Genomic DNA, 14,200 nt, shown 5'->3' with positions numbered 1-14,200 from the left:
TTTATTCAGTTTAGCCCATTCCTCAGCCCTGAAGGCCCAGCCTTTAACAGCCCATCAGAACAATCTTCCGACAAAAGCTTGCTTTTTCCTAGAGAATGCATTCTACTGCCAAGAAAGATTTCATTTACTATATATTCCTATAGTGGGCTAAAGTGATTTATTTCAATCTATTGCTGGTTTTTTGTCACTGGACACCCTGTCTTGTCACCCCAGGCCCTGTCTATCCCCTGCTACACCCCACAACCACCTAGAGTGGGTGGGGTGGGGTAGTTGTCAGGAAACTGCACTTCAAGGAATGGACACACTGAAAGGTTGTGTGTCGCTCCTCCACAGACTTCAGGCCGTGTGAGCAGCTCATGACCTCAACAACCGCCAAGAAATGACTGAGCTCACTCCCCGATCTATACACGTTGCTGTGAGAAAAAGCCTAAGAAGCATGCCCAGTGTACAGCAGGAAAGGGCCTCCTCGGCTGCACAAGTGCGGGCAGGTGGTTGGCTCTTACGAACCTCACTTTAATCCTCTATAAAACGAGAGGTTCCTTCCAGCTAGAAAAAAGAACAAACTGTAATTCTAAGATTTCACAACTCTATGCAACTCTAATAAAGATTGGGTTTAACATTAGGAGTAATTCAAAACAAATGCATCCTCTTAAAAAAAATCTATACTTGGAAAAATTACTCAAATATTAAATATTTCTGCATCATAAATTTTCCTCCTAAAGCATCTGACAAACCACGTGCTGAATTCTGCCTGACAACTCAAACTACATCTTTTTTTGGCATTCGCATTTTGTGGTTAAACATAGTTTTGAAATGGATAGTAAGAACACTGATTGAACTATACTTAACTGCAGGAAATTGGCCTAACAAAATGAAAGTTAGTTAACATCTTTTATTCCATGACTTTTAAGGAGTGTTCAGAAATAATTATCTGGAAGGAAAAAGTATTGCCATTCAACATATGTTATATGCTTCATATATGTATAGTTAAATGATATGTAAAATAACCAGATCATTTTATATGCATATATATTTACATATATAATGTTGGCATAATATCCATCCCAAACAGTTTTACCTTCTGATGAGGAAATTGACTCCAAAAGACAACACCCTAAAAACTATATTCTCTCTAACAAGGTAGAAATTTCACATGTTAATAGAATGCAATTATCTGTCACACACTTATTGAACACTTAGATGTCACCATTAAAGGGGACTGTAAAGAAAAAGACACAAGAGGCATGAACAATCACATGCTGGCACAAAATGAATTCCTCCACTTCCCAGATTCAGTTCATTCTTCAAGACCTGTTCACACCCCACCTCCTCTTGAAAGCCCCCCATGACGACCTCTCCCAGCTCCTTGTGGCACTTGAGTTGACACCTTCACATTACAGACTTGACAAAATGCTACTCTTTGTTGCTCCCTTTGCAAGAATCTTGCCAGTTTCCAGAACATCGCTCATCTAAAGGGCTTGGATATTACTGTTAAGTAGATACATTGGAGCTATGAACACAATGTATACAGTAATGGCAGAGGTACATTATTTACTGCCCTCTGCTATTCACAGTTCTATTTCCAACATGAACTGGCTTAAAAGCACTCTTATCTTGTATTTCCAAATACCTACTGAATGAATATCTTTAGTTTCCTTGCTCATTTGTCCAATTAGGGTGAATTATACCTGCAAGTTGTTAGCAGGCCCTTTCTGATCATAAGCCGTTGTTACTGTGGTCTGGCACCTTGACAAGAAGAACGTCATGGGAAATATGGAGTAGCCTACAGGTGGGCGCCTCCTGGGCCTCAGGGAAGTGCTGGCAGGGTATGAATGTTTGCTTATGCTACTGTCTTTGCAGAGTCTATAAATACATTAATGATACACTATGACCACTGGGGAAAATAGCAGCCAGTCCGACCCTCCTATACTTTCATTTAGAAACTACATCCCCATTCATCCCCTCTCCCTGTACACACAGGTCCCAGGATTCTAGCAACCAAGGTTCAGCTTTAATGTTGGAGTGACTGCAGCAACATCAACAAGAACTTTAAAACTATTTAGAAAAAATACTTGGGGTTCCCAAAAGTTGCATGTAAATTTTTAAGATACAGTGTGTGCAAACTGAAGGAGTCAGAAGAGAAGGGGAAATGTTTATTAGAACAGTATAAACACCCTCAACTCTCATCTATCCAGCAATGTGGATCAACTATACAAAGCATACCCAGAAGTCTAGAAATAATGGGAAAAGGTCTCAAAAATATTAAAAATAATTATCACATAGTTCATGGTCTTTACTGCCAGTGTGAGGCCTAGAGCTGTTGTCAATGTACAATTTACATGCATGAGTAAAATTAATATGCTGTTTTAATGAAGGTTCTCCAGTTCTGTCTACAGCTATCGGTGGAGAGCAAATTAGAAGCTGAAGTGGGTTTGAAGTACAGCAAAATTGTGTATAGCTCACTCCTATGAGAACAAGCAACTCTATTAATCCCAGATGCCACACTGAACAGTGGAACACTAGAATCAACTGAAGGGCAGTTAAGAATGCTGGGTAGTACAAGCCACACTCAGCCCAGAGGTTGTTCTAATTTGAGTTAATCTGAGGAAGGTTTACAGAGCCTTTCCGTGCATTTCACAGAAAAGGAAGCATTTTTATCTATTGCACATGCTCAGCACCTCTGAGATCTCCTGCCGCTCATACATGTGCAAGCAAAAATTCTTACAGAAGGGCCGGTCCAAATTTTGAGCACAGAAGCACCGCATGCACGGACTAATGCAAAATGGCAGGACTTTAAGGCCCCAGAGTGTGACTTGTGTGAACAGAAAATACTTGGAAGTTAATGTGGTTTTTAATATTCAACTTATTAGAGTTACAAATTATAAATCCAAAATCCCATTTCTTTCTAAGTTCAGTTTACAAATCATACTGACCTATTTACAATGTAGGAGATTCTATAACCAACCTCAAGGGATAGTTAGTCACTTAAATTATCTTAAAATTTCCAAACTGTAAATATAAACATAATATATTCAATTTCCTTTTAAGTACCTTGTTTGACTGGCTGTCAAACATTTCCAACTTCTTAAGTAATATAGTAAATGTAATAAATTGGATGTATATGGTGATTCTTTTTTATATTTAAGCTAAAGAGAAAAAAAAGCTCACCCATTTCTCCCACCCCTCCTAAGTTATCTTAAATGTTCTAACACCATTTAAAAACTTGTTAAGACTTCAACCTAAAAATCATAATTCACACATTTTCTTCTATTGGAATTACCAAGTTAATCTTTGGACATTGGAATATACCAAATTCTATGAAACATTTTTAAGTTTTAAAAGTACTAAAAATTCCAGCAATATACAAATTATGTCTAAGTCTCCTTAGGGTTGAATATTCTTACCCAAAAGGGAAACAACTATATTAAGTCATACAGTTTTGGGGTTACCTTCCCAAAGGAAAGTGGACAGGGTTGGGGGTTATGGGCTCAGTTGATGGAGGTTTGGGCCAAGGGTGACATGTGAAGCTACAGACACCCTGGGCCATTCTTCTCACCACCAGCGCGGCCACGTGCAGCCCTTTATAATTGCTATTTCATTAACTCCAAAACTGAAAGAGGTGAGCAGCGTGACTTAGTCCATATCCCCAGGTTATGCCCCATCGTTATCTAATTTTCAAGATAAACGAGTCAGTAATTCCCTCCCAGATGGTTAAACCACTAATCCAACTTCCCTTCTTCTCCCTATTGTCCTGTTTGACAAGCACCACACCACCCTCACCAACACTAAGACGGAATTCAGTTGGTTGCTTACTGCCACTCGAGACTTTGCCCTCTGATCATAGTTTCTGGGGCATCGCCCTGACACCCAGGAGCTCTTTGCAATCAGCACTTTGGTTCTGAAACAAGGCAGCAGCCAGTGACGTGGCTCAACACAGAACAAGGGCCTGCGTCCACCAAGAAGCAGGCCAGGAGGCCACACGAAGCCCAGGCTCCACGTAGAAAGGACCAGGGCAGGAGATAAGGTCGGGCCTGAAGGAGCCATGACCGAACACAGCAGGACCGCGCACACCCACACGGAGGGGTTTGGCACAGGTGTGCGAGAGAGTCCGCCGTGCGGGCCTCGTCTCAGGGTGCACTCAGTGGTCACTTTCTCCAGACCAAGCAGTCTCACTGAAATGTGCAGTCACCATCGTGGTGCAGCAGAGGCCACAGGTTAGGACAGCTCTTTAAAAAAACAGGAGGGCACGTCATCGCATGATTGGGCCACTGTGAAATTAAGCACTGGTCATAAAAATGTGTCCTAAATGTGATGAAATTACGATTTTCATTAGCTGTTTGGATGTGTTCATGTATTATTTTAGTCATATTTTAATGTTTTGCATGCCAACAAACTTTATAAAACTTAATTTATTAATTGTTATATGTCACCACGACCTTCTAACAGTTTTAGCATATTTGGGCAATAAACTAAGAAATTTAGTGAGAAGTGTGGTCCCCTAGAGAGAAAGAAAATACCAGTGCAAGCAATGCTTCAAATTATTAGCTTGCAGCTGGGTTTATAACTTTCTTTTGGAGGCTCATTTTGGAACTCTGATTTTTGTCATAAGTGAAATGGCGAGTGCTGGGACACGAAAGGCAGCGAGCCGGGTGCTTTCATGCAGCTGGAAAGGGGCCATCCCTGCTGATAAACAAAGGCAGCACAGACCTAACTAGAAAGGCCCCTTAGGACTCAGACTGTCCCTTCCGCAGCGCCACAAACCTCTTAAAATAACCCCCTGAAATCTAAACGCCTTGGACTGCCTTTTTTTATAGTGTAACTATTCTTAATATATTCACAAGTCTTTCCCAACATGTGAGAACCACAATTTATGTGCATCTTATAGGGAATTAAGATCACTTGTGACAAGATCTTCAAAAACAAGGAAATGTATGCTTTTAATTTTTCTTTTCAACAAAAATGTTTCTTTTCCACATAGAGACTCTTCCTGCATCTTTAACTCCCCATAAAGATACGGATTATCCAATCCCTCACCTGTGATAAGAATGGAAAAGCTATTCCTTAGGACCACACCGGGGCTGTTCGCAGAGAGCTGAGGGCTGTGGCAGAGACGCAGACAGAGAATGAGCCTGCACACATCCCTGGGCGCTCATGTGCCAGTGCTCCGACGAAAGCCTGGCAGCTGCCGTTCCAATGACTCGGTTCTTATTCTCACACTCAGAGGGAGGCAAAGTCAGAGGATGAAGGGGAGGAGATGTGGGGCACAGTAAGTCCTCCAGGTAGAATCTTCATGAAGTAAAGGCCAATTTGAACAGATATTTAAAGCCCTGGTGGACTATCCGGCCAGATTTAGAGAGAGTGGTAAGAGTCCAAGAGAAATTCCTGAAAGAAAAAGCTTCTGAAAAAAAAATTTTTTTTTAATAAGCCACTTAAGTAAAAGGGAAAACACTTTGATTCCCTTCAATAGCTATGGATAGAGATGAAAACAAGGAAAATGAAGGCTATTTTATAAATGCAAGTGAAATCTATAAATATAAATACAGTAGCCAATTTGAAATTTAAAATAATTTAAAACAACTGTTCCACTCATGATTGTCTCCCATCACCAAGACCTAGACAAAACCTTTGCCTACAGAGCACTTTTGCCTATTTGTCTACACAGTATTATTCACTATACATATTCCTAACACATGAGAATTTTTGACCTATATTTGTATTGCTTCAGTTTTTTCCAAAAATCGAATATAACTCCTGAGAAAATATATTTAGCAAGTGGATTTCTCCTTGCCTGAGTGCTATAAAGGTCCTGCTGATTTTGGACAGTTAATGCACGTTACAAAAGTACGTTGACTTAACTCCCACGATGCTGATTCTGTGAAGAATCTGGCTTACCATTTACTGAGTTCCCAAAGTGAATAAGACTGGTTTCCTCCAGTAAACTTTAAAAAGAAAGTTTATGCTAAACAAGTGACATGATTTGAGACAAATCACACTATTTCAACAGGACTGTTGTACTTCAGAATCAGATGTCCAATACTGCACATGGCACACCAAAAGGACAAATGTCTGATAATTGCACTAAGTCCCCTGTAGATGCTGTCTCCACGTGCTACATCAGGAGCAGCCCAGGGAAGCCTTCAACCTCTGCGTCCGCGCGCAGCACATGCTGGGCAGCACCAAATAACGTGTCCATCAGTCCCCCAGCACGCCAATCAAGCTCAGCATGCAGGAGAGAGGCTCCGAGCTCGGAACGAAATCACTCATTTCAAGGCATGCAAAGGCACTTCCCAATAAGTGACCAGCAGATAAAATAAAATGACATGCACACAATGGGCATTCATCAAATAATCCCTAAGTCAAATTGAAAGTATTAACTATATTGACAAAACCCACATTTTCTTTTCAACTTGGGAGGTTGATTTTAGCTTGGAATGCTACATGGCAATTTTTTATAATGATTATGAGAAAGGCTATTTTAAAACTACCCCTTGGCTAGAAAAAGAAAAAAGGAAAAAGGTATTCCAGACAGTGGCCCAGCAGATGACAGCCAGACAGCTCTTACAGTGAAGTTTTCCCACCTTAAACTCATGGTCAAAGCTTATGATTTGTGCACGCTGGTGAACTGAGCCATAGAAATAAAATATTTCTTGGGGGAAAAAAAATTACAAAATGACAGTGCATAATAGCTGCATAGTAAAGAGAAGATTTTCTGGTTTTTAATAATTTAGGCTATATACGAAGAGAAACTTGGTAGGTCCGATCTGTCAGCATCACTTTTGGATCTGAACATCTGAGTAACTGTCTGCATAAGCAAATGCATGGGATAATCGCTGCTTTTCCCAATTACTTTGACTCCCGAAACCAAAGTAATGAACTTTTTAGCAAGCTAGATTTAAGTTAAAGTTATATGTAGTCTCATTTTAAAAGTAAGTGATCTGCATCCATTTTAAAAATAATCAGTCTTTGAAATCAAATGTCTTTAAAATTAGGTATATTATTATTATTAAACCATGATGCTCAACAGTGATTTTACACTGAATAGATTTCTATAAAAAGCAAAATATTTACTGGTAGAGTTTATTATCATAGTTAACTCATTTCTTTCTATTTAAGAATTAGCTCTGTATGTATCCCTTCAAGATTACTAACTAGAACAGTTACAGATGTACATAAATCATCTGAAAACAATAAAAGGAACTGGGAAGCACACAGGCCTGTCTCTGAGGGCATTTTTATTAGAAAGATCTGGCTGCTGGACTGCCTACAAAACACCATATCCTGAATTTTAAAAGAAGAACATTCACAGAGCAACAGATTGGCAGCAATTCCAGTAACTAAAGAGAAGGGAAGAAAGGAGCAATTTAAAGGTTTCAAGTCTGAGCTCATCTGCCCCATCAGCTGTGTTCAGGTAAACCTCCTCCTCTGCAGCATGCCCAGATATAAGCTGGATGCCCTCTCTTGGGGAGGGCACCACCCACAGGTACGTGACGTCTACATTCAAAACAGCCCACCTTGCCCAATTCTAGGGGCTCACGCAGGTACTTTGAAGGTCAAAAATTTCACCAAGTGAGTTTCTCCTGAATATCTTTAGAACTTCTAACACTTAAAAAGCAGCTCCACTTTTTAAAATGTCTCAAGAGTATAGAAACTCATACTAGTCCACTTATAAGAAATAAGAAACAGCAAACAAGCAAGCCCTCACTGGAGAGACATGCAGCTGGCAGCCTTCTCCGTTATGCAAAACTGGATGCGTCACAATAAAATATAAGTATATACATAAGAAACATACCATTTCTGTCCCTTCTTATTATCATACTTCGGACAAGCCAACATACATAATGTCAACACTGACCTTCAACAGAGCTTTGGTTTGTGATGTGCATCTTTCCCTGCTTGAGAAAATTCATTTATTTCAAACATTCACTGAGTGACCACTAGGCCCTAAGTATTCACTAGACCTTTCAGATACAGAAATGAACAAAAGGCAATTCTGCCTGCAAGATGCTTACAATCTACTGCAGAAACAGGCCAGCAGTGGTCAATGCCATAATAAAGACATTAATAGCTGTTGACACATCATAAATTAAGAACATTTTATTTACTACTTCATTTAATCATCACATTGTTGTCATTTCATAGGTGATAAATTTGGAACTTAAGAAGTGATTTGTCCAAAAGCACTTAATTGAAACTACGAAGAGACTAGATTTAAACTCAGGTCCCTGGTTATCAAAGCATATACTGTAAACCTTTATGTTACAGATCCTCAAAGAACTACAAAAACACACAGAAAGGACCCCAGCAAGGTAAGAAAATTAGGGAGGGTTGAAAAAGAAGATTTCAAAGATTTTTCACTCATACCAAGTCTGTCAAAGAAAAAAGTAGTCAGAACCTGAACAGTTTCATTATAAATTCTTCAGAAAAATGAGTTCGTTTTCCAAAGTAAATGTTGGAACTAGATTTATTTAGCTACCTGAGAAAACAACCATAAAGACTTTCCCAAATAATGATGAATACTTTCACTGTTCCCACTGAATGAAGCAAAATGTGATGTCAAACCGAAGAAAAGCAGGAAGGCCCCGCGTTTTAAAAATCAACAGATGGCAAACATCTGTGAACAGAGAAACAGTGGTGAGAGGCAAAGTCCTTCAGGGCTGTGGGCTGGCCTTGGTATCCATTGTGACAGGTGAGCCCCTCATGTCCCGTGATGACACAGGGAAGGAGGCCACTGAAAAGAGGAAGGCCAGTGAGTGCACTGTCCAGCCTGGCCGACAGTGAAGAAAAATGTTAGCAGGTTCACCAGTCTCCCTACTAAGCAGATGCAAGCCACTCCAGTAAATCCTTTTTTTTCTCCTGCAGGGCTTTGGCCTCTCAGCTACGGGGTGAGGTATGACTTCAGAGCTCCTATTTGTGATCAAGAAGAGGTTAGCAGAAGCTAAAAGCATGGAGCTACTAACAACAAAGGAGCCGAAGGCTTTTGTTACCTTAACCTCTCCATCAAAATTATCTGTCCCGTGCTCATTGCCTCTGAACATGATATTCAGCTAATGGGCGTATCTGAAGAGCTTACTCCACATAAGTCACTATGCTTGCTGTTTATGAACATAAAGAAATGGGAAACAGCACCCCACCCCTTGGGGCTCCCTGTATGAGTCTTTCAAGAGAGAATTCCAGCTTTCATCCTTCATAACATGTTGGTCAATGACTATTTTTCCAAATAGTGCAATGCTGGTTCCAAGATAAGCTCCTTGAAAACGGGGGTTCCTTGGTGAAAAAAGATTGGAAAAACTGTCTAGCATACATCTAATTTGGAGATCTTAAACAGACATTAGCATATAAAGGGCTCTGATTAAGTCTTACAATATACAAATCTGTTCATCTTTGAGCTGAACTAATTGTTCCATGGAATACACTCCGGGCAAAGCTGGGTTTTGTGTCACTCCTTATGCAGACTATTTCTGTATTTGTCAAAACTGTCTTTCCCAAAAGGAGTGACTGCAGATGTGGGGTCTCACCATATGCTACCCCACTCAGGCAGATGTCGGGAGGTCATCCCATTGCCACCTTTCAAGTCAGTTTCCATACAAGCTGCCCACTTTGAGCACAAGAAATAATATTGGGGCAGCCCAATTCCCTCTCTTCCATTAACCAATCACAAGTCAATGAAGTACATTATTTCTGGCAAAAGCTGCACTGACTCACTTGAATCTAAAAATAACCATTGACCACACATGGTAGATCCTTCTCAGAATCTATCATCTATATTCACCAACTTGAGGTGTGACTTGTAATCATTTCCCACTAATACCTGTTAATCTGGCATGAAAATATGTGATACCAAATAACCAAAACTCCCACTTCTTTCTTTGAGTTGTGTAGAAATTTTGCCAGCATTGAACATTCCATCACAATATTTGGCAGCTGCATACTGGCATTCACACACTAAATTTTAACAGATTTGGGGAGGAGCAGATCCAAAATCATCATTCCAGCCTTTGAGAGAGAAAAATCTATGTTTTAAAGAATGTTTCTATGATAGCATGTTAGCTATAAATCAGATTTACTCCCAAGAGCCATCTTAAACTACATGTAAAAGAATTATTTTTAAACTAACTAATCTTAGCTCATGTTTCACTCTAGAAGGAGTGGTCTGGGAATAGGAATTCCACTGCTTAGACATAAATTAACGAAGGTTTCTTTTCTGGGTGTTGCAATGTTGGATTTGCGTGCCAAGAGCAGCACATGTTCGAGTTTGAGTACCTATGTGCAGAAATATTCTAAAAGTATAAAATATCAGCAAATAGAAAGAAACCTGGGGACCAAGACTGGGCCTGGCAGATACCCTATCTAATGGAAACACATCTGAGCGCCTAGGATCAGCCCAGAGTCATTTTCACAGCAGTCCCATCTCGAGTGTCCAGATTTATGATGTGAGTTGAGACCAGGGCCAAGACCACTCAAGTTCTTCTGAGGAAGGCTGATACAACCCTCCTCCAGATTTCTGCAGGTCTCTAGTGATACAAAATGATAACAGGCACCCGACATTCAACTAGCCAGTGATGAGGCTGTCATGGCAGAGTAGGTATGGGTATTCCTTGCTGATCAACCTAAAATGGGATTTTCCTTCCCCTTTTGATGAATTAAAATGTGGAAAATCTGAGAAAGGGAATCCTTCTCAGGAGGTCAGTTCAAGTTCAGCCCATGGCCTAATCCCAACTAGTGTAATGAGCACTCTTTGTGCCCAGGAGGAGAGCTGGTGGTAACAGGAGCACCTTCTGTCCATAACCTGCTAATTGGACAATGGAAGCCTCTTGCCCACTGGTTTTACCACACAGAAAATCTTCATCTTTATGTGTACGTATGTTGTTTTGTCTTGGAGTAGCTTTTCTATTATGATAACTAAATCTTAGATCTTAGCTACATTTTTTTTAAAGTTCAGAAAAGGAATGTAGATTAAGAAAACTAACACTTCAGACCTCTTACTTGCTGGGAGATGAATGCACGACACCTCATTGGTTTTAGTCTCATACTGAATTCGTGAAGCTAAATGTTACTTCCTAGTAGCTAATCAGAAATATTATTTCAAACAAAAAAAAGACACATACAGGTGAAAGAGTTAAGACTTAGCCTTTCCTAAACAGGGAACTCTGTTAAAACATGCATCCATATGAGCTACACCAGAACTGGTGAATTTCAATGACTGCACTTCCTGCCTTCCTGGCATCCATTCTTCAGTAACCAGACCTGTGGCCACAAGCCTGTCACCCACTACACGTTCTGGCAGCTCTTCTCCCCTTCACGCTGTCCTTCCAATTCCTGGTCCTCTGTTCCCCAAAGGCAAGGGCTATCTTGTGGGTCACACACAGCCCACTCAGGGTGGAGAGGCTCAAAAACACCAGTGAATTAGTAGGGATATCCTTTTTCATGTCTTAAAATAGCTTAATCTAAAATGAATTTGAAGGCCACTTAAGAAAGGTGAACACTTTCCAACTGCCTAAAAACAGTTTGTACAAGTACTAGCAAACTAACATACTGATCAGACCTCTCCATTACTGGTGTTAGAAACAAGACAGAGAGCCCAAAATGAAGCCTCCAGATGCAGGTTTGGGGCCTGCATCCCCAAACCGACCCCTTACAGTTTGCCTCTCCCAGGATGGAATCTACCTGTCAGCCAGGAACCAGCTCATGGTCACCGGAGACCCTGCCACCCACTGAGGCCCCTGCATACCAACCCATTTCTGTCTCATACAAACTCCCTTGTTCCTGTTCTTCTGTCTGTAAACTCCTTCACCTACTGGATTGGATGCTCCCAGATTCATGAACCATGAAGAATGTCAATAGGATCTTTAAAATCTGCTCAGTTGTATGTGGTTTTTTAACACCAGTTCCCTGAATATTTCTAACCTACTTATCTTCCCGTTAAAAAAAAAAAAGATGATGGAGGGGGAAATCATCCTTGTGGTTTTTCAGTATTAGTGATAATAGTTTATTCCTACCTTTAAAAATACAGTGGATAGACATTTTGTATTTAATTACTTAGTAATACCATGAACTTAAGGTTCCCATCATTTAACAAGGAATTATAAATCACATAAAGTAAAACATTTCTGAGTTCACCTTTGACACATGAATTAAATCTGTGTATTTTGTGTTTAGGAGGAATACAATATTTTAAAACATTGTGTTACTCAGCTGCTGACCAAGTCACTTTCACCATCATGAGTACTGTGCGGCAGATCCAGGCTGGGTGCTGAAGACATAGTCCCTACCTCAAGGAGCTTGCAATCCTAGAGAGGTCTGCAAATTTGGTGGACTATACATTCCAAACACTCAAGTAAAGGAATTACTGTTTTCATTTCAAAAGCATACTGCACTCTAACCATATCATTCTGGAATTTTATTTCTAAACTTAAAACAAGATAGCAAAAAGTTAACAATAGCTTTCATAACTGCAGCAAATTCTAAGGAGCAATCTACAATAAAATAACAAGAAACTGGAAGTAGGCAATTGGAAATTCACAAATACTTAGTCTTATTTCTGCCTAGGATGCCTTGACTTTATTTGAAATAGTTGAAAATGAGTCATCGTATTTCAAATTTTTTTTTATCTTCAGATAACAGTCTGAAACTAATTTCCAAAACTTCCAAATCTACAAACTGAATCCTGCTACACTGCACTATGTAAAATGTTTTCCAGGATCTGATTTTAGGGTTTTGACAGTGAAGTTTTTCAAACCTTTGCACTTTCACTTATATTATTTGAAGCTGAGAAATGTTTCCCCTTTACAGATTATTGATCAACCTATACACTCTCCATTTGAAGATAAAATTTTAATTTATCATTTATTTTAATCCCTTCTGGACTGATTCCTAACATCATTATAACACTATCATAACACTGAGAATCTTTAGCCTATTTTCTTGTTTTCTCTGTCATTAAAAAACAACAAGCATCTCAGCTCCTGTTGGCCTGGAACGGTCTTAAGAGTTGCATCATTTCCAAAAAGCAAAAGCATATGAAAAAGCCCATGAATATTTTTAATACCTCTTTATTTATACTAAATGAATCATATTTAACATGAATAAAAGTGCCTTAACATCTTCAGGAAGGAGATGCACAAGATGGCTGTGGGAACATCAGGTGAAATAGAATGGGATCGCAACACTCATCTCGAGTGTTCAAAGCTGGGAACGTGGAAAACCCCCTCCTTCCCTGGCAAGCGGCGGAGGCACATTCCCCGGGGCCTTCCACGCGTGTACGCGGGTCAGACGCTGGTCCTCCGGGAATTACCGCCGAAGGTGCGCGACTGTCCCTCGAGCCCCGAAGCCCTGCAGTACAGCTACCTTTCTACTCCGGTCCGCAAGGAAGTTCTGCCTCACCCAAGGCTCCGTTACTCCCGCGGGTCTAGACGCGGCGCAGCGAGCGCCCCTGCCAGCGCCCTGCAGCCTCCGCGACCTCCGCCGCCCAGGGGCTGGAGACGGGGAGGGGGCGCGGGAGTGGGAGAAGGGTGCCAACTAAGCCCACCTCGGCCCCCCCTCCACTGCCCACCTCCTCCGCAGGCGCCCTCCTCCCCAGGCGCCCTGGGCGCACAATCGCGCCCTCCCCGCCGCCGCGGGACCTCGAGCGGGCCCCGGACGCGCCCCGAGCGGGGCCGCCTTACCAGGCTCATGGACCCCGGGGTTGTCGGACAGCTCGATGACCAGCAGCTCCCGGCCCTCGGCGCTGCGCCCCACCGTGTAGATCCTGCTCACGGCGGTGCACTGCAGCCACACGGCCACCAGCGCCTCGCGCAGCTCGGGGTAGCGGTGGTACTCGAAGGAGACGCCGTCCTCGCGCTGCAGCCGCCGCCGCCGCCCCGCGCCCGCCGCCCGCGCCCCGGGCTCCTGGGCCTCGGCGCCCAGCAGCGCCCCGCAGGCCAGCACCGCGCCCAGCGCCAGCAGCGCCCCCGGCCCGGCCATCGCCGCGCCCCTGGCCCCGCTCCCCCGGCCCTGCACCCCGGCCCTGCTCCCGGCGCCCCCGGCCACGACCCTGCGCCCCTGCGCCCCGGCCCTCGCTGGCGGCCTCTTTGTCCGCCCGGCTCCGGCGCTGCGGGTCCGCACCAGCCCGCGGTCGCCTCCCGACCGGCGGAGGAGTGTCAACGCGCGCCCCGCCCGGAGCTGCGGGAGGAGCAACCCGGCCGCCTGCGCGATTTGCCGGATG

At 42.4% G+C, this 14,200-nt stretch overlaps 1 protein-coding gene across 1 annotated transcript in view; it reads right to left on the bottom strand.

Moving 5' to 3' along the window:
- The window catches only part of CPE (carboxypeptidase E), a 70,616-nt gene extending 56,642 nt beyond the window's left edge, over positions 1 to 13,974 (bottom strand). Inside the window, exon 1 of the mRNA XM_037024704.2 lies at positions 13,662 to 13,974. Coding sequence (XP_036880599.2) covers positions 13,662 to 13,959 — 298 coding nt within the window. The 5' untranslated portion in view covers positions 13,960 to 13,974. The remainder of the gene's footprint in view (positions 1 to 13,661) is intronic.
- Positions 13,975 to 14,200: the final 226 nt, after the last annotated feature.

The sequence above is a fragment of the Manis javanica genome, chromosome 3 (genome assembly GCF_040802235.1).
Source record: "Manis javanica isolate MJ-LG chromosome 3, MJ_LKY, whole genome shotgun sequence".
Taxonomy (NCBI): Eukaryota; Metazoa; Chordata; class Mammalia; order Pholidota; family Manidae; genus Manis; species Manis javanica.
This window is presented reverse-complemented; position numbering and strand designations above follow the sequence as displayed.